At 28.8% G+C, this 26,834-nt stretch overlaps 8 protein-coding genes and 1 long non-coding RNA gene across 22 annotated transcripts in view; 4 read left to right on the plus strand and 5 right to left on the minus strand.

Annotated features, from left to right (window-relative positions):
- Positions 1 to 4,919, plus strand: part of LOC113789181 (uncharacterized) — a 55,379-nt gene extending 50,460 nt beyond the window's left edge. For all 6 annotated transcript variants that reach the window (XM_075820373.1, XM_075820375.1, XM_075820374.1 and 3 more), the window contains one exon: positions 826 to 4,919. In XM_075820373.1, coding sequence (XP_075676488.1) covers positions 933 to 3,605 — 2,673 coding nt within the window. In that variant the 5' untranslated portion in view covers positions 826 to 932 and the 3' untranslated portion in view covers positions 3,606 to 4,919. The remainder of the gene's footprint in view (positions 1 to 825) is intronic.
- Positions 4,920 to 5,586: 667 nt separating this feature from the next.
- Positions 5,587 to 6,277, minus strand: LOC142645090 (uncharacterized). The gene is made up of 2 exons (XR_012846271.1): positions 6,099 to 6,277; positions 5,587 to 5,752 (listed from the first exon to the last, which is right to left on the minus strand). It is a non-coding gene; the product is annotated as an uncharacterized LOC142645090 (long non-coding RNA).
- A 223-nt stretch (positions 6,278 to 6,500) lies between these two features.
- On the plus strand, positions 6,501 to 10,223 carry LOC113789184 (uncharacterized). 5 transcript variants are annotated; one of them, XR_012846270.1, is made up of 6 exons: positions 6,734 to 6,793; positions 6,892 to 6,959; positions 7,032 to 7,789; positions 7,866 to 8,438; positions 8,519 to 9,837; positions 9,948 to 10,223. XR_012846270.1 is itself a non-coding variant. In XM_075820379.1 (4 exons), exons 2-4 carry the CDS (start codon positions 6,772 to 6,774, stop codon positions 8,427 to 8,429), a joined length of 1,344 nt encoding a protein of 447 aa, XP_075676494.1. In that variant the 5' UTR covers positions 6,501 to 6,631; positions 6,703 to 6,771; the 3' UTR covers positions 8,430 to 8,505. The 5 variants fall into 5 exon arrangements, 4 of the variants coding, with proteins under 4 accessions (XP_075676494.1, XP_075676492.1, XP_027194487.2 ...); XM_075820379.1 differs by lacking the exons at positions 6,892 to 6,959; positions 8,519 to 9,837; positions 9,948 to 10,223 and adding an exon at positions 6,501 to 6,631 and having other exon boundaries at positions 6,703 to 6,793; positions 7,866 to 8,505; XM_075820377.1 differs by lacking the exons at positions 8,519 to 9,837; positions 9,948 to 10,223 and having other exon boundaries at positions 7,866 to 8,505.
- LOC113789182 (uncharacterized) lies at positions 8,435 to 14,649 on the minus strand. 3 transcript variants are annotated; one of them, XM_075820370.1, is made up of 9 exons: positions 13,206 to 14,649; positions 12,643 to 12,822; positions 11,298 to 11,729; positions 10,452 to 11,172; positions 10,090 to 10,189; positions 9,911 to 10,021; positions 9,407 to 9,848; positions 8,977 to 9,342; positions 8,435 to 8,907 (listed from the first exon to the last, which is right to left on the minus strand). In XM_075820370.1, exons 1-9 carry the CDS (start codon positions 14,505 to 14,507, stop codon positions 8,515 to 8,517), a joined length of 4,047 nt encoding a protein of 1,348 aa, XP_075676485.1. In that variant the 5' UTR covers positions 14,508 to 14,649; the 3' UTR covers positions 8,435 to 8,514. The 3 variants fall into 3 exon arrangements, with proteins under 3 accessions (XP_075676485.1, XP_027194482.2, XP_027194479.2); XM_027338681.2 differs by having other exon boundaries at positions 10,395 to 11,172; XM_027338678.2 differs by lacking the exon at positions 13,206 to 14,649 and adding an exon at positions 12,975 to 13,199 and having other exon boundaries at positions 10,395 to 11,172.
- A 613-nt stretch (positions 14,650 to 15,262) lies between these two features.
- Positions 15,263 to 19,027, minus strand: LOC142645089 (uncharacterized). The gene is made up of 3 exons (XM_075820384.1): positions 18,871 to 19,027; positions 18,505 to 18,812; positions 15,263 to 16,364 (listed from the first exon to the last, which is right to left on the minus strand). The coding sequence occupies exons 1-3, from the start codon at positions 19,025 to 19,027 to the stop codon at positions 16,356 to 16,358; spliced, it is 474 nt and encodes a 157-aa protein (XP_075676499.1). The 3' UTR covers positions 15,263 to 16,355.
- An 880-nt stretch (positions 19,028 to 19,907) lies between these two features.
- Positions 19,908 to 22,011, plus strand: LOC113789183 (ATP-dependent DNA helicase PIF1-like). Its single transcript, XM_027338684.2, has 2 exons — positions 19,908 to 20,533; positions 20,594 to 22,011. Exons 1-2 carry the CDS (start codon positions 19,921 to 19,923, stop codon positions 22,009 to 22,011), a joined length of 2,031 nt encoding a protein of 676 aa, XP_027194485.2. The 5' UTR covers positions 19,908 to 19,920.
- On the minus strand, positions 21,257 to 22,832 carry mRpL30 (mitochondrial ribosomal protein L30). The gene has a single exon (XM_027338687.2). The coding sequence runs from the start codon at positions 22,746 to 22,748 to the stop codon at positions 22,050 to 22,052; it is 699 nt and encodes a 232-aa protein (XP_027194488.2). The 5' UTR covers positions 22,749 to 22,832; the 3' UTR covers positions 21,257 to 22,049.
- Positions 22,833 to 22,934: 102 nt separating this feature from the next.
- Positions 22,935 to 25,560, plus strand: LOC113789179 (serpin B11-like). 3 transcript variants are annotated; one of them, XM_027338676.2, is made up of 3 exons: positions 22,935 to 23,395; positions 23,460 to 23,728; positions 23,795 to 25,560. In XM_027338676.2, the coding sequence occupies exons 1-3, from the start codon at positions 22,992 to 22,994 to the stop codon at positions 24,271 to 24,273; spliced, it is 1,152 nt and encodes a 383-aa protein (XP_027194477.2). In that variant the 5' UTR covers positions 22,935 to 22,991; the 3' UTR covers positions 24,274 to 25,560. The 3 variants fall into 3 exon arrangements, with proteins under 3 accessions (XP_027194477.2, XP_075676495.1, XP_027194476.2); XM_075820380.1 differs by having other exon boundaries at positions 23,798 to 25,560; XM_027338675.2 differs by having other exon boundaries at positions 23,460 to 25,560.
- On the minus strand, positions 24,141 to 26,241 carry Dip-B (Dipeptidase B). Its single transcript, XM_027338674.2, has 4 exons — positions 26,070 to 26,241; positions 25,307 to 25,983; positions 24,401 to 25,231; positions 24,141 to 24,340 (listed from the first exon to the last, which is right to left on the minus strand). Exons 1-4 carry the CDS (start codon positions 26,078 to 26,080, stop codon positions 24,303 to 24,305), a joined length of 1,557 nt encoding a protein of 518 aa, XP_027194475.2. The 5' UTR covers positions 26,081 to 26,241; the 3' UTR covers positions 24,141 to 24,302.
- Positions 26,242 to 26,834: the final 593 nt, after the last annotated feature.

Below are 26,834 nucleotides of genomic sequence, written 5' to 3' on the forward strand. Positions count from 1 at the left end.
AAAATCAAAAAAAAAAAGTGATGGTTCCGAAGTAACAATCCGTGTTTCTTTTTCTTGTTTTTGGCCACAAACATCATCATCATCATGTAACGACATCCGTGAATAATGAACCGAAAAAAAACTTTTTCCAGTGTCCAAAAAATGGACAAAATACTGTGATCTCTCTCAACCACCTCTCTCTTATTTTTCTCATTTAGTCATTGATTGAAAATCAAAATATTTATCGATTCTTTTTATCGATGAAATCAACAACAACAACAAATCTCAATAAGCAATGATCTGATTTTTCTAATTCTTTAAAATTATTCTACAAATACGGGTATCATCATCAAATTTTTAGATTTTAAAAAATCACCAAAATGCAATCAGTTTGATCATTTATTTTTATAATAATTCGACAACTATATCTACCTCATTGATCCATTCATTCAAAATTGATCTCTTTATTTCTCTTTATCGATTTCGAAAAATCAATCAAAAATCTACCTCCAATCATCATTTTTTTCAAAAAAATGTGATTTTTTAAAAAGAAAAAAGTTCCTATTTCAACACAAACAACTACCTCAAAATAATCAACTACCTCAAATTTTTTTTAACACTTAATTTTCTTTCTTAAAATAATCCTTTTTCAATGAATGAAACGAAAACAAGAGAAAACATTCGAAAAAAATTTGCTCAAAAAAATTCTATTCATAACAGCCAAAAAAATGTATTGAAATTTTTCCTTCTTGTTGTTCAAATGTTCGATTTACTAATTATTTGTTTTTTCTTTTTTTGTTTTTTTCCCTTTTTTCCACCATTGTTAATCCTTAATTAATCAAATAGATTCTTGTCGTTGTCTTTATCCATCATCATCATCATTGTAATTCATTCAATGTTAAAATAGTCGATTTTCGGGTTTTTCTTTTTCGCTCTTTCTTTCTTTCATTTGTATGTGGACACATCATAATCGTTTATTTGTACAACGACAATCATCATTATCGTTACCATTGCTGCCATTATCAATATCATCACCATTATCATCATTATTTATAAGTAATGCTAAAAGAATGAAAGAAGAAAGCGATACTAGTGCCAGTACGAATGATCTCTTGGAGCGTCTGGCTTCACATCAACATCTTTCTTCATCTTCGACGTTAAAATTACATCATCATCATCATCATCATCATCAACAACAACAACAATCAACATCACCGGCTTCATCATCAACATCATCATCATCATCATCACCATCAATATCAAAAGTAACCAGTTCAACAAATGGAAATGGTACAACACAAACAGCCATTGTGGCACCAAGATCATCAACAACAGCACAACAATTATTATTATCACAGCAACAACAACAACAACAACAAGTATGTTCATCAATGGTTACACCTGCAACATTATTACATCATCAATCGAAAACAACATTCGATAAAATTGCTCAGATTTGTAATAATATTTCATTATCCGATACGTTAGCATTATCATCAATGATGGCTACTACTAGCCCTGAACATAATCGTTTAATTAGTGAAATGATTTCGGCTGGTTCCGAACATAATCGCCTTTTTCAAGAAATAATGGCTGCCGCATTATCATCACAAGCTATAAATCATAATAATAATAATAATAATAGTTCAAGATCAAATAAATCATCAAGTTCAGATTCATCGAATGCTGGTTCACCATTATCATCAATAAGTTTATCGGTAAATACAACATCATCAACAACAACAACAAATAAAGTTCCCGGTATTACAAAACCACGTCAAGCAGATTCACCTGGTTCTGGTTCTATTGCAAGTACTACCGGTACACGTGAAAAAGTATTTGTTTGTCAAATATGTAATAGAAGTTTTGGTTATAAACATGTATTACAGAATCATGAACGAACGCATACTGGTGAAAAACCATTTGAATGTCGTGAATGTCATAAACGTTTTACTAGAGATCATCATTTAAAAACACATATGCGTTTGCATACCGGTGAAAAGCCATATCATTGTACACATTGTGATAGACAATTTGTACAAGTAGCAAATTTAAGGCGTCATTTAAGGGTACATACTGGTGAACGTCCTTATGCATGTGAATTATGTACATCAAAATTTTCTGATTCTAATCAGCTTAAAGCACATATGTTAATACATAAAGGTGAAAAACCATTTCAATGTAATAAATGTATGGGACGTTTTCGTCGTCGTCATCATTTAATGCATCATAAGTGTCCTAAAGATGAAGCTAATACTGGTAGACCAAGACGTGGTCGTCGTCCAAGGGCTTATGATCAATTATCACATCAATCATTACATCATCATCATCATCATCTTAATAATAATAATCATCATCTTTTACATGATCATCTAAATAATCAATCAGCCAGTCCAAATTCATTATCATCAAGTCGACCTGGTTCTGCTGATGAATTACTTGCTCAACAATTACCATTATTAACAACGGCAGCGGTTTCATCTACAACCGCTGTCAATAACTCAATGACCAATAATAATAACAGTTATTTAAGACATATCTCTTCTAGCCATAGTAAAACAACATCATCAACATCAACAAGCCATAATCGTTATCAACATTTACCATTGTTACAACCACCGCCATTACATCCGCATCCGTTATCATCACCGAATAATAATAATAATCATAGTTTACCACCGACAGCACATCATTTTGTAAATGTTGGCAATAATAATGATGATAATCATCATCAACATCAACATCAGAATTTACAACCAACATCAAAACAATCAAGACGTAAACCAAGACATACGATACGAATATTACAACAAAATGATAATAATAGTGATATATTTTTAAATAATAATAATAATGATGATGATGAAATACAACCATTAAATCTTTCCATTTCACCAAGTTTAACAACTGTGGGTAAACAATCGTTAATTGATTTAAATAAATTACAACAACGAGCTTATAGCCATAATAATAATATTAGCCATACAAATGTTGAATTAATTGTTGATGAAGATAATGTATTGGATTTATCAAGATCAAGATCAGATGCAGAAGAATCAGAAGAACCAGAACCAATTGAAGAAGATGAAGATGATGATGATGATGATGATGTTATTGAAGAAAATATTGGTGATATGGATGATGATGATGATGTTAAAATCAAAAATGAAAGACGGAATATTATTGATCAGGATTTTGATGATGATCATGATCAGGATTTTACAACCAATGGTCGTAATAATAATTTTAAACGTCTAAAACGTTCAAATAATCACCATTTCAGTAATAACAACAACAACAACAACAATCATCAAACAAACAACAGTAGTAGTAGTAATGGGTTAATGAATCAATTATTATCATCATCAACATCATCGACATCGACAACATTATCACCATTTTTAAGTAAAATTATGAAGATAAAAAATGGAACATCATCCAAAACGACCACCACAACCACAACATCGTCAACAGCATCAACAGTGCCTTTCAGTTCAACAACAACAACAACATTTATTGATAAAAATGATGATAATGTGGATGATGATGATGATGAAGAAGAAAAAATTACCGAAATCAAGACAAGTCCCCCACCACCACCATCAACAACATCAGCAATTTTATAGCCAAAAATCAAACGAAAAACAAAAAAAACAAAAACAAAATCAAATTTGACCAGAAGAAGCAATGAACAACAACAGATATTCAATAAACGTATTTTTGTTTTATTGAAATTCAAATTCTTCTTCTTCGTGTTTGTTTGTGTGTTGACCAATAACCCAAGTTTTTTTACCTTTCTTTTTTTTCGCTACAAATTGTGTTCATTATTTTTTTTATATTTTGTTTTTTCTTTCTTTCTTTTCGTTTCAAATCACATCATTATTATTATGGAAATATTACCTGAATATGTACAAAAAACGACGATGACGATTCTTCATAATGATGATGCACACTCTACACTGATTTTTTTTTTTTTGCAAAAAAAAATAAGATTTATTTTCTGACCAGAATTTCGTTTCATTCATTCGTAGTTGTCCATATATATTTGGTGTTTGTTATTCAATTTTTTTTTTCCAAACAAAAAAAATTTGTTGTCCAAAAAACTTTTCAACAACAAAAACATTCGTTGTCCAACACGAACAACAACCACCAAAAAAAGAAAACGGTACAAATTCTAGTTCAACTAAACGAAGCAAAATTCATCATTAAAATTTGAATATCAAACACACACACCAAACACACCAATGATTATAGCTACCTCAATTTTTTCTAGTGTAACCCAATATCGAAGAATATCAATCAATTCACACATTAATTGATCAATTTTGATTTGTAATTTTCTTTCTTTTTGCTACTTTGTTTCTATTTATTTTTTTCGTTTTTTGTTTTATTTTTATTTTTTAAATCAAATTTCATTACTTAAATTTCTTCTTTTTTTTTGGATGTAAATTATTTGTTACAATTTTCTGTTTCTGTTTTTCTCTAAATTTTTTTTTTTTTTGGCTCGAAAACAAGATCCTGCAAGAGCTTATCGGTAATCACACACACACACACACACACATACATAGAAAACATCACTGAAAAAACACTCACACCTATTGCCGGGACCAAAATACCTCAAAAATTAATCATGATTTTTTCCGCTGTTCTGCTGACCATTATTTCATTTGAATTCTTTTAAAAAAATGATTCAAAACACACACACCAAACTAGCCAATTTCAATCAAATCAACAAAATTCAAATTAGTCAAAAATATTTTTTTTTCTAACCTGGTCACAAAATTTTGCTCGCTATGCATCCATCAATTTCAATGTCTTGTCCTTTTTTTTCGTTATCCTTTTTCACCACCAACCAACCACCACCACTTCATCGTGTTATCAATCGAACAAACGATTCGAATCAAAGAATATTTGGAATCAAAATGAATCAAAAAAACAAAGAATAATTTCTATTTCCTCACTTTTCACTTATTTTTTTTCGTTCAACATAATTCGCTTATATCAAACTAAATACGGGTATATTTAAAACCAAAACACACACACACACACCACCCACACACATGCTTATCCACCATTTGTTCCACCATAATGTTTTCCGTTTTTCTTTTCACTTAACACACAAACACGTGATACACAAACTATTTTAACACAAACCTCTTTTTTTTATAAATATTATTATTATTTTTCTGGAAAAAAGTTTGTATTATTAAATGAACAAAATGATGTGAAAACACAACAGACACACAAGACACACTATATTACAAATTATATTTACCCCTTTTTTTAAATATATATTACAACCTACAAATATCGAGCTAATCGAATGTCTTTTTTCTTCTTCATTCACATCAATCTTTTATATCTTGATATCTTGATGTTTGCCAACAATAATAATTTTTTATTGTGTAATTAACAGGAAAACCTAGCAAAATGGCCATACAATTTTTTTTTTTGCTGTCAATCCTTTCTCTACAATCTACCTATACCTATATCATTATTTATATATATTTGACTTTATATATTCTATTCTCTTCCTTTATATCAAAACACACACACACACACATTTGATTTGATTTGTATAAATTGATTTTTTTTCATTATATAATATATAATATATGTGCACACCAATAATAAATTTTTAATTACAAAAAATTAATTAATTTTTAATTTTTGAATTTATAAAAATAAATAAATGAAAAAAATTTTTAAAAATAAAATTCTGTTCAAATTTTGTTTGATATGCAGGAAAAAAAAAATTACCCTATCACTGCCACTTATCGGTTGGAATGTTCATCATGTTTTAATTTTTGAAAATGGATGTTCAATTCATGTTTGGAAAATGACATAATCAAAAAAAAAAAAAAAAAAAAAAAATTAGTATCCTTGTTTATTCATTCGTTCATTCATTTCAAGTCACTCGTCCTGGTCATTCTGAAATCATCATCATCATGATGGAAATGACTCAATCGATCCACAATGCAATGCAATAAAAAAAACTTTTGTTTGACCCATACATCCGCGCTCGTTGTCCGATATATATTTTTTGTTTTTTGTTTTTCCATTTAGCTTTTCTCTTCAATCGATTTTTACGACAAAAAAAAAATCATTCGGCTATTTACCCTTTTTTTTATATCCCGACTGCTGCTGCTGTTGTTGTTTGTCGGATCTAATGTTTAGGCGCACGTGGTCGGAATCATCATCATCATCATCATTATCATCATCGATTGTAATCATCATCGATTGAATATTTCGCATATTGCACACACATACTATGTAAAAACGCGTGCACGTACCACACACACTCGAGAGACAAACAACAAAAAGCGAAAGAGTAAACAGCTGTTTGGATGAAAACAAAAACTAAAAAAAAATAACTAAAAAACTAATCCATTCGGTCACCAATAACCTAGTTTTTTATTTATTATGAATTGACCAGCTGACCATCATCATTGGCTGTTGCCATCATCATCATCATATAAGCCTTTTCGTTCGTTTGGTTCGTTTTTTACTCTTTGATCTCAATCAATCAAAAATACAAACATACAAATAAAAAAACGCGTGCCAGATGCAAATTATTTTTTATCCATTCATCATAAATGTCCATTTTTTGCATTTTCATTTCGTAATATTTGCAAGCGCATTATGGAATTAGGTAGATTTTCTTTTTCTTTTTTTTTCACATAACGTACTTTTTCTCACTGACCCAAATTTGTTTTTTTTCAGGATAAATTTTTCTGCTGTTTGATTGTTTGTTGTCCATAATCGAATATTAATGGGTTTTTTTTAAATGTGATGGAGAAAATCAATCGAATCGGTAATTTGATTTGAATTTGAAATTTTTTTTTCTATTCTTACCAAAATTCTCTATAAATGCTTGGCTATTGTCGTCTTGAATAATAATCAAACCTATAGGATGAATTTCTTCCTATTTGTTTTGTTTCTTATTAGTTTACCGTTATTTGCTTATATTTCCAATAAATGTAATGTATTTTTTGAATGATTTCAATGTTTCGAAAAATCCTAATTTTAATTTTTGATTTTCCAAATAATAGATAACATATTTTTCTGTTGTACGGATTTTGATGATCAAGATTATGATCAAGAATCGAATAGAAAAAAACGTAAACAACAACGAAGACGACAACAACAACGACAACGAAGACATAAATCAATTCAATGGAAAAAAAATTATCGTAAATATCGTATGGATGATAATAATTCATTGGATGAATCATTATCAAGTTTTGATGATACAAGTTTAAATCAAACAAAACAACGAAATAATAAACGTATGAAAAAACAAACAACAACCAGAAGAAATGAACATCGTAGTAGTAGTCAAGTTATTAATGATTATAATGATTACCGAAATGATGTTGATAAACAAACATTTTTGACACATAAATTAAATAGCCAGAACAATAATGATAATGATTTTAATGTTGTGGTCAATGATGATAAACAAACATCGTTTGATGAACAACAGCAACCACAACAACAACAATCGATACATTCAAATGATCAGTTTATAACAAAAGTATCTTCTGATTTACAAAAACAACAACAACAACAACTCAATCATTTTGGTAATAATAGCCCAACAAAAAATCTGAAAACAACAACGGAAGAATTATGTGAATATGCTTATATTGTATATAATCCTCGTTCAAATTCTATAGCCATGTCTCGTACATTGAATAATTTAATACCACCAGATACAACAATCATCTATAAAGTTGATGAAACATCAAATAATGAAGATAAAATACGTATTAAAAGCCGTAATGGAATTACTTCGGATGAATGTAATGTAAGTAAATTTGATTGTCTAATTGTTGATTGTATTTTTAAAAAAAAATTCAATTTTTTTCCATTAACAACTGTAGACGAAAAGTTTACGTTCTGATTATTTTATTGTAAATAGTAATTTTTTCCTTAAAGATTGTCAAAATGATGGTGAACATCTCAATTCATTAACATCAACAACAACAACAACAAACGAAACAGAACAAAAAAAACTTTCGGTAAAAGATGATGAAGCAATTCATGTTGATGATCAAACAGTTTTTGTCTATTCAACTAAAGCTCCACAAAGCCTTAAGAATCAATGGGCATCAACAACAACAACAACAACAACAAAAGCAACATCAAATACAAAATTGATTGCCAATGATAATCAACCATCAATCGTTGAAGAAACCACAAAACCATATTCTTTCAAAAAAGGTAGTAAAAAACCACGATCATTAATCAGATCTTTAACCACTGAAGACAGTGAAGAAGATGATATATCTGCAAGACAAAGAAATCGTCATCGTGCATTACCGCGTAAATTAAAATCTTCAAAAATTGATCATCGAAAACGAAAATCAATACATCGTCGTCATCATCAGTCGTACATTCATAAAAAACGTAGAAAATCCAAACGAGAAACAAAAAGAAAACGATAAAATAATCCTGTGTGTATAAAGAATATATTTATTCCCTGAATAACAGTTCAAAAATACAAATGTAATTGTTAAATAATTTTATTTTTTAGCTAGATAATTTTTCTTTTTCAGGACTTGATTTTGAATCACTGATTTTGTCTGATTTACGTTCATCAATATTGTCGGTAAGATTGCCATTTTGTTTCAAATGTTGATCATCATTCAAATTATCAATAGGGTTCGATTTTTTTGATTCAGATTTCAATGATAAACGATCTACAATAGCATTGTCTTCACTTTTTATACTGATTGGTGAATCTTCTTTTTTCATAGCTGATGATGATGATGATGGTAATTCATTTTTCATTATATTACTATCACGTAATGCACTATATTTCGTTAATGGTGTTTGAACAACAGTACCCATTGGACAAACATAATCTGTTAATTCAAAATCAGCACGTTTCTTTCTCAGGGTAAAATGTCCTTTTTTGTATGCCTGTGTAAGTGGAAAAGTATTTTAGCAGGATGAAAACAAAAAGAATATGGAATCGTGGTTGAATCTTACTTTGATTTTGGCACCAGGTACCAATTGTTGATAATTGGGCATCAATTCATATTCTTGTTTCATTTTGCTTAATTGATCACCAATTAATTGTTTAAATTTTGATGAGATATGTCGTCGTAATAATGTTTTGTTTGCCGGTATGCTTAACAATGTTGCAAAAAGATCGGCATTGAATGCATTTTCATAAAGTATCAATGCACCATGTACACCTGAACCACGTAAATTTGGTGCATATTCAGATAGATCAATACTGCGTAACCATTCCATTATACGATGTGAAGACCATACAGCCACTTCTGAATTATTCCATTCATTTTGATTCACTTCATCCGGGCCAGCTCTTCGTTTAAGACATTGTCCATTGTACTGAATAACAACAACAACAAAATCGTTAAAATTAATCAAAGATATAAAAATTGATTATAATTACATTGTTCTCTCTTAGAACACGTATAGCTGCACGAATACTGGCAAAATGTAATTGATTGGTCACTTTTAATTGAAATAAATCTTCAATATTCAAATAATGTAATACACGACCATCAACACGTGCATCAATAAATGATTCTTTGTATTGTGGTAGGCCAATATCATCTAACCATCTTGCTACCCATAAATAATCCAATTTTCCAGCACATTTCAATAGGTCATCTTCCTCTTCATTCATCGAAACAACTGCTAATCGTAATTTTTTTCGATGTAATGAATTTTTAATACCCAATTCTTTTTCAACTTCCAATGATGATGCTTTCATTAGATGTTCACCATCTTTACACCAACGTTTACATTCATTAACATACATTCCCAATCCGATTAAAGCAAACCAATCGGCCACCAATGTTGTTCCCCAATTTGAAAATGGTATGTTAACACTGCAAAAAAAGATAAGACAAGTAGATTAATGGCTATTTATAATGATGTAAAACAAACTAACTTTTGGAATTTTTTCTCTTGACTAAAACCAAGTCTAGGTCCAGATGTAGCTCGTAATCCACCACGTGAAAATGAATCCGAAATTCCAGCCAATGAAGATGTGCTTCGTTTTCTATTTTCATTTCAAAATCAAAATCAAATTAAAAAAATTACAAATCAAAGTGCCATATGTGGAAATACCTGGAAAAAATTCTTCTCAATCCTTTCGGTTTTGAATCATCCAAATTGATTCGTGGAGTAATTACTGTATTATTGCGTGATATCATTTCATCATCTTGAGCTGTAAATAAAATAAAAATAAAGATCAGTAAAGATATGTATTTTTTTTGAATTAAAAAACAAAAATCAAATGCAATTTCAAAAAAACGAAATAAGCTCAGCGCAAACCAGTTAAAAAAGCAGTAATGTTCATTAACTAAATTTTTATAGAAGCGTTAATTTAACCAAGAATTTTTTTAAAAAATATGGAAAAAAACTTCTTTCACCTAATTCTGGCGCACTGGCTGCTCTTTTACTTTTCTTCAACCAACAAAATTTTTTACCAAATGTAACACCAAATCCAGGTGATTCTTTATTATTATTTTGATGATGAGGACGATTTGGCTGTGGTTTAAGTGTAATCATTGGAGAATTAGGTGTTGAAAATGCCTTATTGTTATTGTTATTCGGCGTCATCATCATCATCATCATTTGTTCTTCATCGATCAATGATTGTGACATTGGATTTGTTGTGATGGCTGACTGATGATTATGATTATTTTCTAATTCAAATTGTCGTTGAATTTGTCTCATTGCTTTTGAATTATGTGGCAGTGTTGAAAATGAATTTTTATTATCTTTATTATGATGATGATGATCATTATTATTAATATTTTCATTCAACAAATGTTGACTATCCATCTTCATATTTTCAAATGAAGTTGAACGTCTTAACATTGGTTGTTGTTTTGATTGTTGTTCTTCTTCATGATGATTTCGATTGTTATCGAATGATGATGCTATCATCATCGGTGGTGAATTATGAATTGATAATGATTGTTGTTGTTGTTGGTCGGCTATTGTTGGTGATTGTTGTTGTTGTTGTTGATTATTATTCCTATGTGATCTTGGTGGTGCTACTGGTGAATAACGGCCACCACTTATCGACAAGATACCACCACCACCACCACTTGATTCACGACGAGATGGTGGTTCTGAATAAAAATAATTTGTATTTCGTACAAATGGGCCAAACATCAATTCATGATAATTTTCTTTCATTTTCTAGATTTAAAAATATTGAAATGAAGAAAAAGAAAATTATTTATTTATTTATAATATCTATTTTTAGATTTTTATCACCACCAACCAACCAACCATCATTCATCGATTTATTTTTTACAACTTACATTTTTAATATAATCACTTGCAATAGTTTTACCTCTGAGTAATGATAATTCATTATCCGATAATACATAACCAGTAGTACGAACAATTTTTGCCATTGTCAAACGTAATGATGATATTTCAGTATCTTTTTCCAATAAACGTGTTTTCAATTGTTCAAATTCATTTTCAATTTTCAAATTTTGTTCTTTTAAAATTTTTTGTTGACTTTCAAAATGTATTAAATCCAATTTTAATTTATCCACTATTGTCAATAGATCACAGTTTGCATTTTCTAATGATTTTTTTGATATTAATGCTTTTTTAAATAAATCTTCAGTATTAAATAATTGATTTCTTAATATATTTATCATTGATTCTAATTGAATAATTTTTTCCATTTTTCCATTCAAATGTTGATATTGTTGTTCATCATTTGGTTGTTGTTTTACATGCTGTGATTGAAACAAATAAAAATCCATTAGAAAATATTTCAGTGAAAAAAAGTTGGTATTTTTTCAACAACAAAAAAAAGTAAACGGGAAAAATCAGGAAAAAAACATTTTTTGACAACAAATCAAGCATGAAAAGCTTTCTCTGGAAAGCAAACATATTTATAAAAAGAAAAATTTGGGGCATATTTTTTAGCGAAAACTAATATCCTTATATTAAACTTTCATCATCAAAAAAATTTTTTTTTATCTAAGACATACAACACGCACACACTGGCAAATCTAAATTATATCGAAAAACATTTGATATCCTACCACCGCCAATGCAATCATCATTTGGAAAGATTTTTTCCCTTTTTTTCATTTGCTTCTCAAATTAACAATTTATTTGAAATTTTTCGGATTACACTAATTTGCTATCGAATGATTTTTTTTAATGAATGAATGAATGAAAACATGCGAATAACATCTGAACAGAAAGAAGTGCAATAAAATGAAAATCAATATTGGAAATCAGTTATCCATGTTTATTACGAAATATCTGATGTTATATAAAACATTTCATTCAAAGTGATAACAAGCAAGCAAACAAACAAACAAACAAACAATAATTAACATCTTCTTTTTTTCAAATTCAAAAATAGAACATTTTTTCAAAATGTGACCGAATCAGGATGTTTGTTTGTTTGTTTGTTTGTTTATTTTCGGTATGATTATCATAATGATGTTGATGATGGTGATAAAGATTAGAAAAAACATAAACATTTGGTGATAAATTTTGTCAATTTTTTTTTGTCTGTTTCATTAGTGATAATTTAGCAAAAAAAAGAAAAAACGGATTTAAATTTAGAATCGTAATCTTTTTTTTTTGGAAATTTCAGGTAAATTTTCCAATTCAAAACAAAAATAAACATACCTGTTGTTGATGATCATCGGATGATGATTTTTCCATTGATGAATAAAATAAATTATTATTATTAACTTTATTATTTGCTACTGAATCTGGACTTGTATTGATTGTATCAACTAGATATTCTGTTGTTTGTGCTGAAGGGTTATTATTATTGTTGCTGTTTTTACCATTATTATTGATGATCTATGTAAATGAAGGAGAAAAAGCAGAACTTTTTAGTTAGAAAAAGCTTCTTGAAACAAAGAAAAAACAAGCTAATCTGGTCAAAATATCCAAAAAAAGAAAAACAGTAATGAAATTTTTCAAACAAAAAATTAATTATGTTAAAAATTAACCTTTCGTAGGTTTATTTGGCTTAAATATGAATTATTTTGTTGAATTGTGGATTGTTGTTGTTGTAATGATGATGATGTTGGTGGTAATATTGAAGCAAGATTAGGATATGAATGATTAAAATTCATTGCATAAGAGTTAGTTAACATTGATGAGGAATTAGTTATATAATCATTATTCAAATAATAAGATCCCGCCATATTATTATTATTATTATTATTATTCATGTTTACCGATGATGATGGTGTTGTATTTGTTACATGATGTAATTGTGAATCACAAAAATATGGATTCGAATGATAAGGTGAAGAAATTGAAGGATAACCGCCACCAACGCCACCACCAATATTCATATAATCATTACATATCGACCCACGACAACAATTATTATTATTTCGATAATAAGATGATGATGGTGATGATGATCTTTGTTGTTGTTGTTGTTGTTGTTGATGATATTGTTGTTGTTGTTGTGGCTGATATATATTATGATAATTATTATAATGATAAGGATGATTGAATGGAATTGTATTCAATGAAAACATTGATCCACCAGGTATATTACCGGCTAATTGTTGTTGTTGTTGTTGTTGAAGATATGCTAATGATTCCATAGACATGTTATTATCATTACAATTTGTAATTTGAAAATTTTTCAATACTGGATTTATTGAATAATGTTGCTGGTGTTGTTGATGTTGATGTTTTGGTAAAGATGTTGATGAATAACCAAGATTTCTGGCCACTTCTTCCAATAAATATGGATCAACAGAAGCTCGATGATATTGATGAAATGATGATGATGGTGATTGATTAGGATGGTGATAATGATGTTGATGATGATGATAATGATGAGGTTTATTATGGTTTATTGCTTTTGAACGTACATTTAAATCATAATCATCGATTGGTTCGCTTAATGTACGAGATGGTCTTCTATTTAATAGTTGTTCAGTATGATGATGATCATATTGATAATGATGATGGTGTTTATGTTGCTGTTGTTGCATCAATGATAATCTATTAATGGTAACATTACTTGTTGCATGGACATCATCATCATCATCATCGGTAGCCCGAAGAAGAAGAAGATTTTTATTTTCTTTATTATCTAATACATTAGTAGCTGTTGCATTAGACAAATCATGTTCTGAAGAGCCAATGGTTGTTGATGTTGATGTTGATTTAGATGTTGTTGTTGTTGTTGTTACTGTAGAGTCTGATAGTTCATCTTTGCCATCGCCGCCGCCATCATTATCATCATCATTGGATGTAACAGATTTTTGATGTTTTAACTCGTTTTTGTTGCTTGTTCGATGTTGTTGTTGTTGTTGATGTTGATGGTGATGGTGATGGTGATGATGATGATGTTTATTCGACCTTTTTTTACATTTGCCACCACCACCACCACCACCACCTTTATCATCATCATTAACTTCATTCACATTCGTATTGTGGCTAACAGGATCGTCTTCTTGATGCCGATGATGATGATGGTGATGATGATGATGATTATGAGAGGATTTCTTCATCATCAGGCACGTTTTTTTTGGCGTTTGTTATCGTTCCAAACGTAACAATTTAGTTCCGGTACAATGTTGTTGTTTTTGGATTTCGTGTTTGTTTTTTTACCCAGTTATTGTCATTTCATTTAAGATTTAATTATCATTTTTTGTTTGTTTGTTTGCTTGATGATGAATAATTATGACCAAAATGAAAGAAACAAGACTTTTTTATTGCAAAAAATTCACAAAAATTCATGGATTTTTGTTTTCTTCATCAAACAACGACAACAACGAAAACAAGCATATTGATAATGATGACTAGATTGATTATTGCTGTTGATTTATTTTCCTTTATATGGATGTCAATGATGATCGATGATGATGATGATCAGAATGATCACCGTATACCACCATCACCATAATAATGATGATGATGACGATTTTCAATGATGATGATGATGATCATCATCATTCAGAGTTAAAGGTGTACTATATATTGAATTGAATATGATGATCGATGAAAATCCAGTGACCATCAAAAACAAAAACAAAAAAAATTCAAGAAAAACAAACTTAAAACATCTTGCCAGCCATCACATAACTGTATAAATTATTTTCATTTTTCAAGTTTTTTCAAATATCGATTATTAGTTGTTCAGATGTTGTTATTATCACTATTTATTTCGGCCTCGTTTTAATTAGAGGAAAGAAATTGTATTGTGGAAAACAAATTTGAAACAAAAAACAACAACGAAAAAAACATTTGTTGAATCTAAACAGCAGCAGGATTACAATTTCGGCAAACACATCAAACAAACACATCAAATGTTCAAAGAACATTGAATTTCTTCATTTTCAATTTCATTTTTCTTGGCATTCACACCATACGGCAATGTTGTACATAAGGTACATGAAAAAACGCAGATATATTTTTCTTTTACGAAAATCACTTGCAAAAAAGTTTTTTTTTTAAACAAATCTTCATCATCATCCATTCAATTACACTCAAACAAAACAATGAATTAATGCCTTTATTAATGAATGCCGTAATTCACACTTTTTTCTTATATAACACAAGCAAGAAGAAGAAGGAAAAAAAGATTCGGCACCAAATCGACAAACACACCGGTGTGTGTAAATGTGTTTACAGCATCCAAGCACACACACAGATGCATCATCATATTCATAACATTTACGAATTCATATACGTTGTGTGTGTTATGTGTGTGAATATCTTCAGTCAAATCTTACTGAAAAGAATCAAGACAAAGATGCTTTTTTTTTTTGCTTATCCTCATTCAATTTTTTCTGTTATGTTTCTCTTCATCATCATCATTATCGTTGTTCATGGTTTTATTATGAAAATTTTCTTCTTCTTCTTTCATTTTAGTTCAGCTTCTTTTGATTGTTTGGTTTGGTTTGGTTTTTGTAAGAAGTTGGATGGTTTGGTTGTTGTTGTGTATCTCTTCAAAGCTATAGCTTCAAAAATAGTTCGGGAAATAAGAATTTTTCTTGTAGTTTGAAAATAGTTTTTTTTTCGTATATTTTTGTTCATTTCAAGTCTGTGTCTGTCTGCGTGATAAAAATATAACCATCATCAACAACAACGACAACAAGTGAATTTGGAGAAAAGAAGAAAAGTTTGAGGATGATCTATGTTTTCCGTTTGAAATAAAAATGACATATCAAATATGAACGAGAGAAAGAAAGAAAGAGAATTTGATTTTACTTGTTTGAAAAAATTTATATCAATTTTTTGTTTCGCTACATCCATTTCGATCAATGATTATTTGATTCAGGAATTATTTTTTTTTGTCAACATTGTGCATCATATTTGTGTATTTGCAATAAACAAAAATCCAATTCGTCAAAGTTTTTTTACGAATTCTGCATAGAATGGACAAAAATCAACAATGTTTATAAATAGAATTATTCTGGTGACAAATTCATACAAAAACATATACAAGAAAACAAAACAATTGAAAATCATTTGAACAACAACAAAAAACATACAGTTAAGGAATTAGACAAAAAACAAATCATGTCATGTCATGTCATGTTAGGTAAAGGTAATTTTTATTGTTTTCTCTCTCGCTTCTTCTTCATTCATTCATTCATTCATTCATAGATCAATTGGTCAATCATTGAATTCAGTTCAGTTATATTTTTTTGTTGTTGTTTTTGTTGTTGTTGTTGAAAATGAATGTCGACAACAACAACAACAACAAAATATCTAAATATATATTTTTTTATGGTACTTTGTAACTGTTTCGATCGTCTAAAAAACATCGAAATGTCGAAATATCGAAACTGTCTATGCATGGGAGAGCTTATTCATATTTTCGTTCGAATTGATTTTTTCGTCGTCTGTAGTTTTCCGCTAATTTGCTAAATAACAAAACTAGACTAAATTATCAGTGCAAAAAAATTACGGGTATTTTTCTTCTTCCCGTTAGAAAAAACATAGGAAAAAAGACAAGATTTAGATCGAAATTACCGAAATGAAATGAAAGAAAATCATGTCAAACAATTTATCATTTGATAGATGAAAAATTTGATAAATGTTTTTTTTCCTATTTGGTTTGGTTTAAAAGACAAAATCATTCATTTCGACCAAACTAAAGTACAGTTGAGGAAAAATGAGGTAACAAGCAACAAACAGAAGAAAAAAAAAGCAAAACTCACCACCAAATTCGGGATGTTCAAAGAAATTTTGTTTCACTTGATAGACATCAAACACACACATCAACAACAACAACAAGTACAGAAGTCTAATTTGATCAGCTAACCGAACAAAACATCACTATTATCATCATTATTTCAGGTTGTCAAATTGTTATTTCAATCAAAAAAAAACTTATTATTATTTTTCAATTTTTTTTTCAGAGCAAAAGATGTAGATAAACAACAGCAACAACAACAACAAAATAATGATTATCGTTGAGAATGATGTTGTTGTGGTCAAACAATCACAATCACACACACTCGACACTTGACCAATGATGAAATGACCAATAGTTTTTTGCGAAAGAAAAACAAAAAAATTTCGTGATGATCCGATTGAACGAATAGAAAAAAAACACTGAAAAAAAATTGTCAAATTTTTTTCAGTCAAAACGATGATCAAATCTATCAGGAATTTGCTCATTGAAAAGAAAGAAAGAGAAAAATATTCATCTTGTGGATGATGTCATCATGTCATATTTTTTCGCATTAAATTCAATATCAAATGAATGGAAGTTTTTCTTCTTCTTCTTCTTCATTCGTCTCTTGTTGTTGTTGAACATAATAGACTTTCTTGTTGTTGTTGTTGTTGTTAGATCATTGCATCCAACAACAACAAAATTCATTCAGAGAAAATTTCATTTCATTTTTTTTTTTTTTTTGAATGAAAACATCATGAATGAATTATGATGATAATGACGACAGCAGCAAAATAGCCAGGAAAAAAAGTATTAAAATTAAAAAAAAAGCCCAAAACCCACACACACATTCTTTTCTCTCTCTCTCTCTATATATTCAGAGTTGTGTGTACTTGATCTTTTCAAACATCAAAATCATCATCCATCTTGGAAAAATTTTTCATATTGGAAACAACAACAACAACAGAAAAATCTAATTTATGTTCTGGTGTGGTTTGTAAATGTTCATCATGTCCATAAATGATCATTTATAACAATGATGATTATAAGATTTGTGGAAACGAAAATTGTCAGATTCAATGATTATTCATAACCATAACCACCTACACACAACAGAAACTGTTCCATGTTGAATCCATGGACAGTTTCTTTTTTTTTCTTGGGTAGAGATACTTGAAAGTAATTTTAAAAAGAAAATCATTATCAAGTGAGATATCAATGTCAATTTACATTGTCATGTGTTATCACATTTTTGAATATTGATTATCAACGTAATATCAAATTATCGATAACGAAAAAATGTAATTTAATTACATCTTCTGCCATCTATCCAGGATGTTTGTTTGTTTGTTTGTTTCTGTGCAAATTATCTTTTTCTCACTTACATTTTGATTTACATCTCCTTCATCGCCATCATCATCATTATCGTCTTTCGTTGATTTTGATTTAGCAGATTCATCTTGATTTTCATCCAATGATGATGTATGTAAATCATCATCATTATCATTAGAATATTCTTTTAATTCTTGTAATAAACGATTCAATTTATCTTGTTTTTGTTCAAAATGTTTTTTCTCTTGTTGTTTTATGTGGCCATTTTGTTGTTGTTGATCAGATGAATCTTTTCCATTCAAATTTTCATGATTTGTATTTGTATTTGTCGAATTGATCATTGGATCAATTTCATTATTGGCTAGAAAATTTTTGAAATTTTAATCAAATTTATTTGCGGAAAAAATCTATCTACTTACTTGCAATAATATTATCCATTTTTTGTAATGCCATATGTAATATCAGTGATGCATTCATTATATTATTATCATCAGCATCATCTAAATCAACGTTGTTGTTTTTGTTGTTTAATAAAAGATCATCACCATTGCTACCGCTGCTACAGTGATTATCCATTACAATTCAGCAACAAAAAACAGAAAAAAATGTAGATCATAAACAGTTATTTGGTTTAATGACGAAAAAACAAAACAAACAAACAATGAAATATGAGTTGAGCAGCAAGAAGAAGGTTAATCCACTTGACGTATGGATAATAAATTATCGATAGATAGATTGATTGCGAATATTGAGAACACAAATATACGGAGAGAGAAACTAAAAGACAAAATTTTTTTAATATAAAAACCAATAAACGATATTGACAAAAAACAAACCTTGGTTATGTTTGGTTGTTAATAGATACAAATATTCAATACAGTTTAGTTAGTTAATCAGAGATACTAACCACAGTGAATCGTCAAAAAAAAAAATCGAATCGAATGATTCATTAAGATTTCAATGTAACGATGATGATGATGATGACGATGAAAAAAATTTGATATCACAATTTTGGTTAACCGAAAAAGAATTGGAATTGGATTTTTTCGATGAAATATTCCGGAAAAAAGTTTACAACTTGTTGATCGAAATTTGGAATACTGAATTACGAATACTGAAAAGGTTTTTTTTCTTGAAAAAATCAAAGATATGTTTGGAACCAAAAACCAGAAAAAAAGGGTAGAATTTAGCAGGAGAACCCGATGAAATTGACCCGATGGACAAAAAAAAACTAGCCAAGGCCCACTGCCATCATTCGCATATATTGATGTGTATACGTCAATCGTGCGATGACCGCTAGCTCTTGCTTGTCAAAAAATTGCTCAATATTACTTTCGTGGCAAACATACGATACGTTGTTTATTTACGAGACAGAATTTTTGTTCGTTGATTTTTTTCGATTTGATTTTTTGAATTTTTTCGACTGTTTTTTTTTGGTTTTTTGGTTTTGATTTTTTCTTGTAACCAAAATGAGTGTCGAAATACCTGAAATAAAATGTCTAATAAATTTAGAAAATTTATCATCAAATGGATCATTATTAAATAAATCAACAATAACAAATGGTCGATTATGTTTATGTCGTAATAATTGTGGTGATTGTGTTCTATTAGTTTGTAATGATAAAACAAAAGAAACAAAACGTTTTACAATGGCTAAAAATAAAGGAAATTATCGTTTGAATACACGATTTGTAAACGAAGGAAAATGTTCAATTCTGCTCAATGATTATAATATTCGTCTTTTCATATCGAATTGTCCATCAAATGATTTATCATTATTTTTAAAAGGATTTTGTTTAAAATGTAGTAATAATGATCAATTAACTACCACCGCCAATAATAAATGTCAATTATTCAATTCAAATCCAAATATAGCTAATCTTCGATTAAATAAATCAAGAAATTCAAATATTGAAAAAATAAGTCCATTAACTGGTAATGATTTTATTAAAGCTATATCATTTCGTGATCGTACCAATCTACAACAATCTAATAATAATAAGAGAATGGAAAAAAATCAACAAGTTACTTCACCATTAGCAGCTAAAAATGGTAATTTTTCAAAACGAAAACTTGATACAAGTAAGTGAATGAATTTGATTTGAATAAAATAAAAATAATTTCCTTTTTTTCGATCTATAGTTTTGGAACAAATTTCTGAATCTAGTCCAAAAACTAAACGTAAAATGTTATCATCAATTATACCATCACCAATTCGTGCATTAAAAGTTTTAAATGCAACCAATCTAACTGATGATCAATCAAAAGTTGTTAGTGCTGTTTTACATGGACAAAGTGTTTTTTTTACTGGTAGTGCTGGTACAGGAAAATCTTATCTACTCAAATTTATAATTAGTCGTCTTCCACCGGATTCAACTTTTGTTACAGCTAGCACAGGTATTGCTGCATGTCAAATCAATGGTATTACATTGCATTTATTTTCCGGTATTCCTGTTAGTTGGTTAGAAATGCAACAAATCGATTCGATGCAACGAAAACTAACACCACAAGAAATTGTTTTACGTTTATGTAAAAATGAACTTAAATTACAACGTTGGAAAAATTGTAAATGTTTAATTATTGATGAAATATCAATGGTACCGGGTGATTATTTTGAAACACTTGATAAAGTAGCACGAATTATACGAAAACGAAATTCTCCATTCGGTGGTATACAATTGGTTGTTTGTGGTGATTTTCTACAATTACCACCAATTTCTAGAAGATCACAAGAAAAAAAACAACATGCATTTCAATGTAAAGCATGGAAAGATTGTATAAAATATTATTTTGAATTAAGAAAAATTCAACGACAAACAGATAAAATATTTATTAACATTTTACAAATGATACGTGTTGGTAAAATGAATAATTTAGTTCGTGAAACATTACTTAAAACAACTGAAAATGATTTAAGAAAAAATAATTCAATACCAACACAATTATTTCCATTACGTCAAGATGTTGATACAGTGAATACAAATCAATTATTAAAAATTCAAACAAAATCACAATATTTTTTGGCTGAAGATAGTAATGGTATTTATAGTGAAATACTTGATTCACTTTGTCCAACACCACGTCGTCTTGAATTGAAAATCGGTGCACAAGTTATGTTGAATAAAAATTTAGATTTAAATCGTGGACTTTGTAATGGTATGACCGGTATTGTTATTGGTTTTGAATGTGAATCAAATGGATTAGGTTCTCAACAACAACAACAACAATTACTTCCAAGAATACGTTTTATTAATGGTATTGAAACAATAATCGATTATGATAAATGGTCATTTCGTTTACAAGATAATTTTACTGTTTATCGAAAACATTTACCATTACAATTAGCATGGGCATTATCCGTACATAAATCACAAGGTATGACTATAACGAATGGTGTTGAAATATCATTGGCAAAAATTTTTGAATCAGGTCAAGCATATGTCGCATTATCTCGTTCTACATCATTAGATAATATTAAAATACTTAATTTTAATATTGACAATATAATTATTGACCATGATGCATTGGAATTTTATAAACAATTAAAATATGTAGTTTAATTAATGATTTTTTAATTAAATTTTTATTTTTGTAAAAATTACTTTTTGCCATTATTATTATTGTTATTATAATATACATGTTGATGTTGATAATAATTTTTCATTTTTCTATCATAATCTTCAATACGATTACCATCTTTATCATCAATATCATGATGTGGTAAGGAAAAACCAATCAAACCGGATGACCATTTTAAATATTCACGTAAATATTTTCCACGAAATAATGGTGGTGGATCACTTTTATCCAATGATTCTTTTGGTATACGAAATGCACGATTAATACGCATTTCACCTGTTTCTAAATCAACTTTAATTGAACCTAAATCATCTTCAGTTGGTAATCCATCGGGAAATTTTAATGGTTTCAAACGAATCAAATGTTTAATCTCCCAAAGCATACTATTATAATGTGGTGTATTTGGTATGATAACCGGTGATTTCATATGTAATCGATGTAATCCTAAACGTTTAAGAATTAATTTATGATTCCAAGGATTACCATATAAATGTTTATATCTCCAGACCAAATGAAATGGTGAAACATCTTCATCATTTAATGGTTTAGCACGAATTTCATTGATTTCAGCAAATTTTTCCTCTAATCGACCTTTATTGATACCGAATGGATAATTATACATTTTTGTATCTTTTTTCTTATATTCAAATGGTCCTTTATAAACTGGATTATAAATGTAATGGCGAATTTGCCGTTGAAATTGTAAAATGAAACTCATTTTTTTTCAACAATCACAAAATGGAAAAACAAAAATTCATTTATTTTTTTTTCAAATAAAACACATGTAGTGATTTACTATTTCAACAGTAGCCTAACATTATGATTGAAATAGTTAAATCGAATAATTGAAAAAAAAATTCCAAAAATAAACAAGCGCCAACAATTGCCATAAAATGAAATAAAAGTTCAAAACTTTTCAAATAATCAATCGAATTAAGAAAAAAAAATTGTTTGTGAAAAAATGGCTAAATGTATTAATTTTTCATTGGAACTTATGCGTTTTCTTTATCGAGAAACAACAAACATTGTATTGTCACCACTATCATTGGAAATAGCTGCATTAAGTATATTATCCGGTGTTAAAAATGCATCATTCGATGAAATGAGAGATAGTATTTTCGATATGAAAATTAGTTTAAGAAATATTAATGATTTTTCCAGTGCATTAAAGTCGATTATAAGCGAAATTAAATCATTACAAGATATGGAATTTAAAATGTATAATTTTATCTATATTTCTTCCAAATACAAGCTAAACGAACAATATATGAATAATGTTACGAAAAATCTTGATACCAGTCTTAAACTGGTAAATTTTGAAGATACTAGTCTTGAACTATACAATATGATTGATGCTGAAGTCAGGTAATTTGACTAAATCAATTGATTATTGTAATTCTAATTGAAAATATTATTATTTTTATTACAGCGATGCTACAATGGGACGTATTAATAAAGTAATACAAAATGTACCAACCGTATCGAATATGTTATTGATTAATAGCACTACATTGCAAGTAAATGAATCACGTCAATCAATTTCATCGGCAACATCATCCAAACAATTGAAACAATTGTTTAAAAGTTCTTATGAAGGTAGAACAAGCATTGCAACAACCACCGAATATGATAAAGCAATGGATATTTCATTTTCAGTACATAATGGCCAATTTAAATATTATCATGATAATGAACAAGGTTATACATGTGTAGAATTATCATATATAAATGCAAATCTAAATTTAATATTAATTCTACCAAAAGAAGGTTCTAGTCCACGTGATATAATTAATCAATTATCACAAAATAAACTTCAATCAATATCCAAATTGATGGCATTGAAACAATTGGAGATAAAAATTCCAATTATAAAACTTAAAATGAATATCGATTTAGCTTATGTTTGGCAAATTATTGGTATACAAAAAATTTTCGATCAAGATGAAGCGGATTTTAGTGGCTTATCAACAAATCCAAAAGGTTTATGTCTTGAATCAATAATATTCAATTCGGAAATTAGTTTGAATGGAAATTTTAAAGAAAAAACCGTCAGTCAAGAATCAAGTAAAAGTAAAAGCAATAGTAGTAGTACAAATAAAAAGACTGGAGGTAAAAAAAGTACAACAGTATTATCAGTTGCATTTAATAGGCCATTTATTTATTTTGTTACCTGTAATATAAAAGAACAACGAAAAGTTATTTTATTTGCAGGTGTTGTTAATAATTTGATTGAAACAAATTAAATTATTATTTTTTTGTTTTTTTTTTTAAATTAAAATTCATCAATCAAATATCGAGCGGTTAATGCGGCTAAATAGGAAAAAAATCAATCAAATTAATATTGGAACAAAAAATTGAAAATTTGCTTACGTATTGGAGCACCAGTCGGTACACCCGGGAAAGATCCTGATGAACCGGCAATATCGATATGTGAAAATGGTATTGGCAAATCAGAATCGATTCCATGTTGATCCAATTTTGAAACCTGAATCAAAAAAGCAGCAGGTATTTGATGACCACGTGGCGTTCTTGATGATGGTGCATTATTACTTTGAAGAATTTCTTCATATTCAGATTTGCCTTCATTGAATTTAAAATCTTCACGACGAATAGTTGATACTTCGAATAAATCACCAACACGATCACCTGCTGCCTGAATTAATTGTGCTGTTTTCTTTTTTCTTGCCGGACCATTATCCAATATGATTGAATATTCAAAACCAACAGCCATACAACAATGACCAGTCAATGTTGCAATAGTAAACATTTCAGCATTTTGTATATTTTCGGCAATAATTTTCTCTTTATAATATGTAAGCAAATCAACCATAGCCATACGACCTTCAGCATCAGTATTACCGATACGAATTCGTACACCAGCACGTGATACAATCAATTCATCGGCAACATAACCATTTGGACCAATACTATTTCTAACCATAGCCATTGCACCATAAACACGAATTTTTTTCGGTTTCGATTTGTTAACTGTTTCAAGAAAACCGGCAACAGCAGCAGCACCACATTTATCACGATGCATACCGGCCATTACACCACCAGATTTGATATCACATCCACCAGTATCATATGTAACACCTTTTCCAACCAAAAATATTGTCTTTTCGGGTGTTTCTTCCGGTTCATATGATAAAAATATCACACGAGCTGCATGACGTTCAACACTTGCACGATTTACGGCAGCTAAATATTCAGATAAATAGATAGATTTTCAGTGGATTTAACCAATAAGATGTTTGTTTAACCTAACACACTTACCTAAACAAGGAAATTCTTTTTCAATTATTTTCAAATCACTAATCACTTCAACTTTGATGGATGAATTTTCAAATAAAGCTTCAATATAGCTTGCTGTGTTTGGTGCACTCATTCGTTCTGGATCAGATCCACCAATATCTCTTGCAACACCACGTCCACATTCAATTGCTTTGGCAATTTTCATGATTTTTGTTTCACGTTCAACATCACAGAAATTTGTAAAATCAATAAAATCAACTTTAGTTAAATTTTTAGATTCACGATTTTCCAATGGTACATAAAGAATTTGATAAACACCAAGTAAAATTGACAGATCATATAATGAATATTGTTCATTAAAACCATTATTCGATGGTAATACAATTAATGGCATTCTTGCACCAGCTTTCAAAGCACGAGATAAACCTCTTGTTGCAGCATCCATAAATGTACGTACATCATCAAAATCTCTATCGATAGGTCCAACCGGTGTATAAATTAAACGTTTAAATGAACTACTTGGTAAAACAATCATTCCACCTTCAATCTGATATTTTATATCATATTCTTTTTGTTCATCAATTAATTTTCTATATTGTTCCAATTCACGTGTAAATGTTAGCTTATCATCATATGATATTATAATGAATGCATCACATTTTTTATCAGTTGAATTTGGTGCTAAATTTATACCGAATCTTTTCAAAAAAATCAAACAACAAAAAAAAAAATTATTCAAAATCTTGGTGGTGACAACAAACAAACAAACAAAAAGACAGCTTACCTATGAGGCATGATGATGAATCTTTTTTTTTAACTTTTCAATCGTAATTCAATTGGTAATTTCTATAGGATCAAATCTACAAAACAAAAAAAAAATATTTAAATTAGATTTACAAGCAAACAAACAAAGATTTGTTTTGACTGTGAGAAAAGGAAAAACTAAAAAAAGAAAGAAAATTTTTTGGGAAAAAAAATTAAAACGAAACGTGTGGAGGATGGAAAAATAACGAATGATGATGATGATGATCAAATATATTTTGCTCATCCAAAAGAAACAAAAAATTCCAATAGCAGCTCAGCCATCTAACGTTTACAATATAATTTTTGTTTTTTGTTGTTTTCATCAAATCATTATCATTATTATTAAATAAGATAAGGAGATAAGCAAGCAAAGAAAGAAAGAAAGCAGAAAAATCTTTTCAAATAAAAATAAACCATTCAAAAAAAAAAAAAATGTTAGACGAAGACGACACACGATGACTTTGCTTTTGGAAATTAACCATAAATTTGTTGTTGTTTTTTGCATTTAAAAAGAAAAAAAACACCCACAAAATTATATCATTAAAAAAAATATAGAGACTTTTATCGAATTATTGATTATTGTTTTGATAATCATCAAGTATATTCGTTTGCTCTCTCGTTCTGTCGTTATTTTTCCAGTTGGCATTAGTTATCATTTTGGCAATAAATGATGTTTACATTGATGATTGATGATTATCCAAAAAGCTTTTTCTTTCTTCTTCTTTCATTCGAATTGTAGTCAATG

This window comes from Dermatophagoides pteronyssinus, unplaced genomic scaffold, assembly GCF_027571235.1.
Source record: "Dermatophagoides pteronyssinus isolate colony J.1.1.1.1 unplaced genomic scaffold, Derpt_VIB-CSIC_2022.12 sq0006, whole genome shotgun sequence".
NCBI classification, from domain to species: domain Eukaryota; kingdom Metazoa; phylum Arthropoda; class Arachnida; order Sarcoptiformes; family Pyroglyphidae; genus Dermatophagoides; species Dermatophagoides pteronyssinus.

Excerpts from the sequence above, each read along its gene's own strand:
- LOC113789183 (XM_027338684.2), top strand. The coding sequence starts at position 19,921 with ATGAGTGTCGAAATACCTGAAATAAAATGTCTAATAAATTTAGAAAAT. Across the intron at positions 20,534-20,593 it reads AAAACGAAAACTTGATACAA|TTTTGGAACAAATTTCTGAA; the intron begins GTAAGTGAATGA and ends TTCGATCTATAG.
- mRpL30 (XM_027338687.2), bottom strand. The coding sequence starts at position 22,748 with ATGAGTTTCATTTTACAATTTCAACGGCAAATTCGCCATTACATTTAT.
- LOC113789179 (XM_027338675.2), top strand. The coding sequence starts at position 22,992 with ATGGCTAAATGTATTAATTTTTCATTGGAACTTATGCGTTTTCTTTAT. Across the intron at positions 23,396-23,459 it reads ATGATTGATGCTGAAGTCAG|CGATGCTACAATGGGACGTA; the intron begins GTAATTTGACTA and ends TTTTTATTACAG.
- Dip-B (XM_027338674.2), bottom strand. Across the intron at positions 25,232-25,306 it reads AAAAGAATTTCCTTGTTTAG|CTGCCGTAAATCGTGCAAGT; the intron begins GTAAGTGTGTTA and ends CTGAATATTTAG. Across the intron at positions 24,341-24,400 it reads ACCGACTGGTGCTCCAATAC|CCGCATTAACCGCTCGATAT; the intron begins GTAAGCAAATTT and ends TTTCCTATTTAG.
- LOC113789184 (XM_075820377.1), top strand. The coding sequence starts at position 6,893 with ATGAATTTCTTCCTATTTGTTTTGTTTCTTATTAGTTTACCGTTATTT. Across the intron at positions 6,960-7,031 it reads TGCTTATATTTCCAATAAAT|ATAACATATTTTTCTGTTGT; the intron begins GTAATGTATTTT and ends TCCAAATAATAG. Across the intron at positions 7,790-7,865 it reads TTACTTCGGATGAATGTAAT|ACGAAAAGTTTACGTTCTGA; the intron begins GTAAGTAAATTT and ends TAACAACTGTAG.
- LOC113789182 (XM_027338681.2), bottom strand. The coding sequence starts at position 14,507 with ATGATGAAGAAATCCTCTCATAATCATCATCATCATCACCATCATCAT. Across the intron at positions 11,730-12,642 it reads CCGATGATCATCAACAACAG|CATGTAAAACAACAACCAAA; the intron begins GTATGTTTATTT and ends TTTCAATCACAG. Across the intron at positions 11,173-11,297 it reads CAAGTGATTATATTAAAAAT|AAAATGAAAGAAAATTATCA; the intron begins GTAAGTTGTAAA and ends TTTTAAATCTAG.
- LOC142645089 (XM_075820384.1), bottom strand. The coding sequence starts at position 19,027 with ATGGATAATCACTGTAGCAGCGGTAGCAATGGTGATGATCTTTTATTA. Across the intron at positions 18,813-18,870 it reads AATGGATAATATTATTGCAA|CCAATAATGAAATTGATCCA; the intron begins GTAAGTAGATAG and ends AAAATTTTCTAG.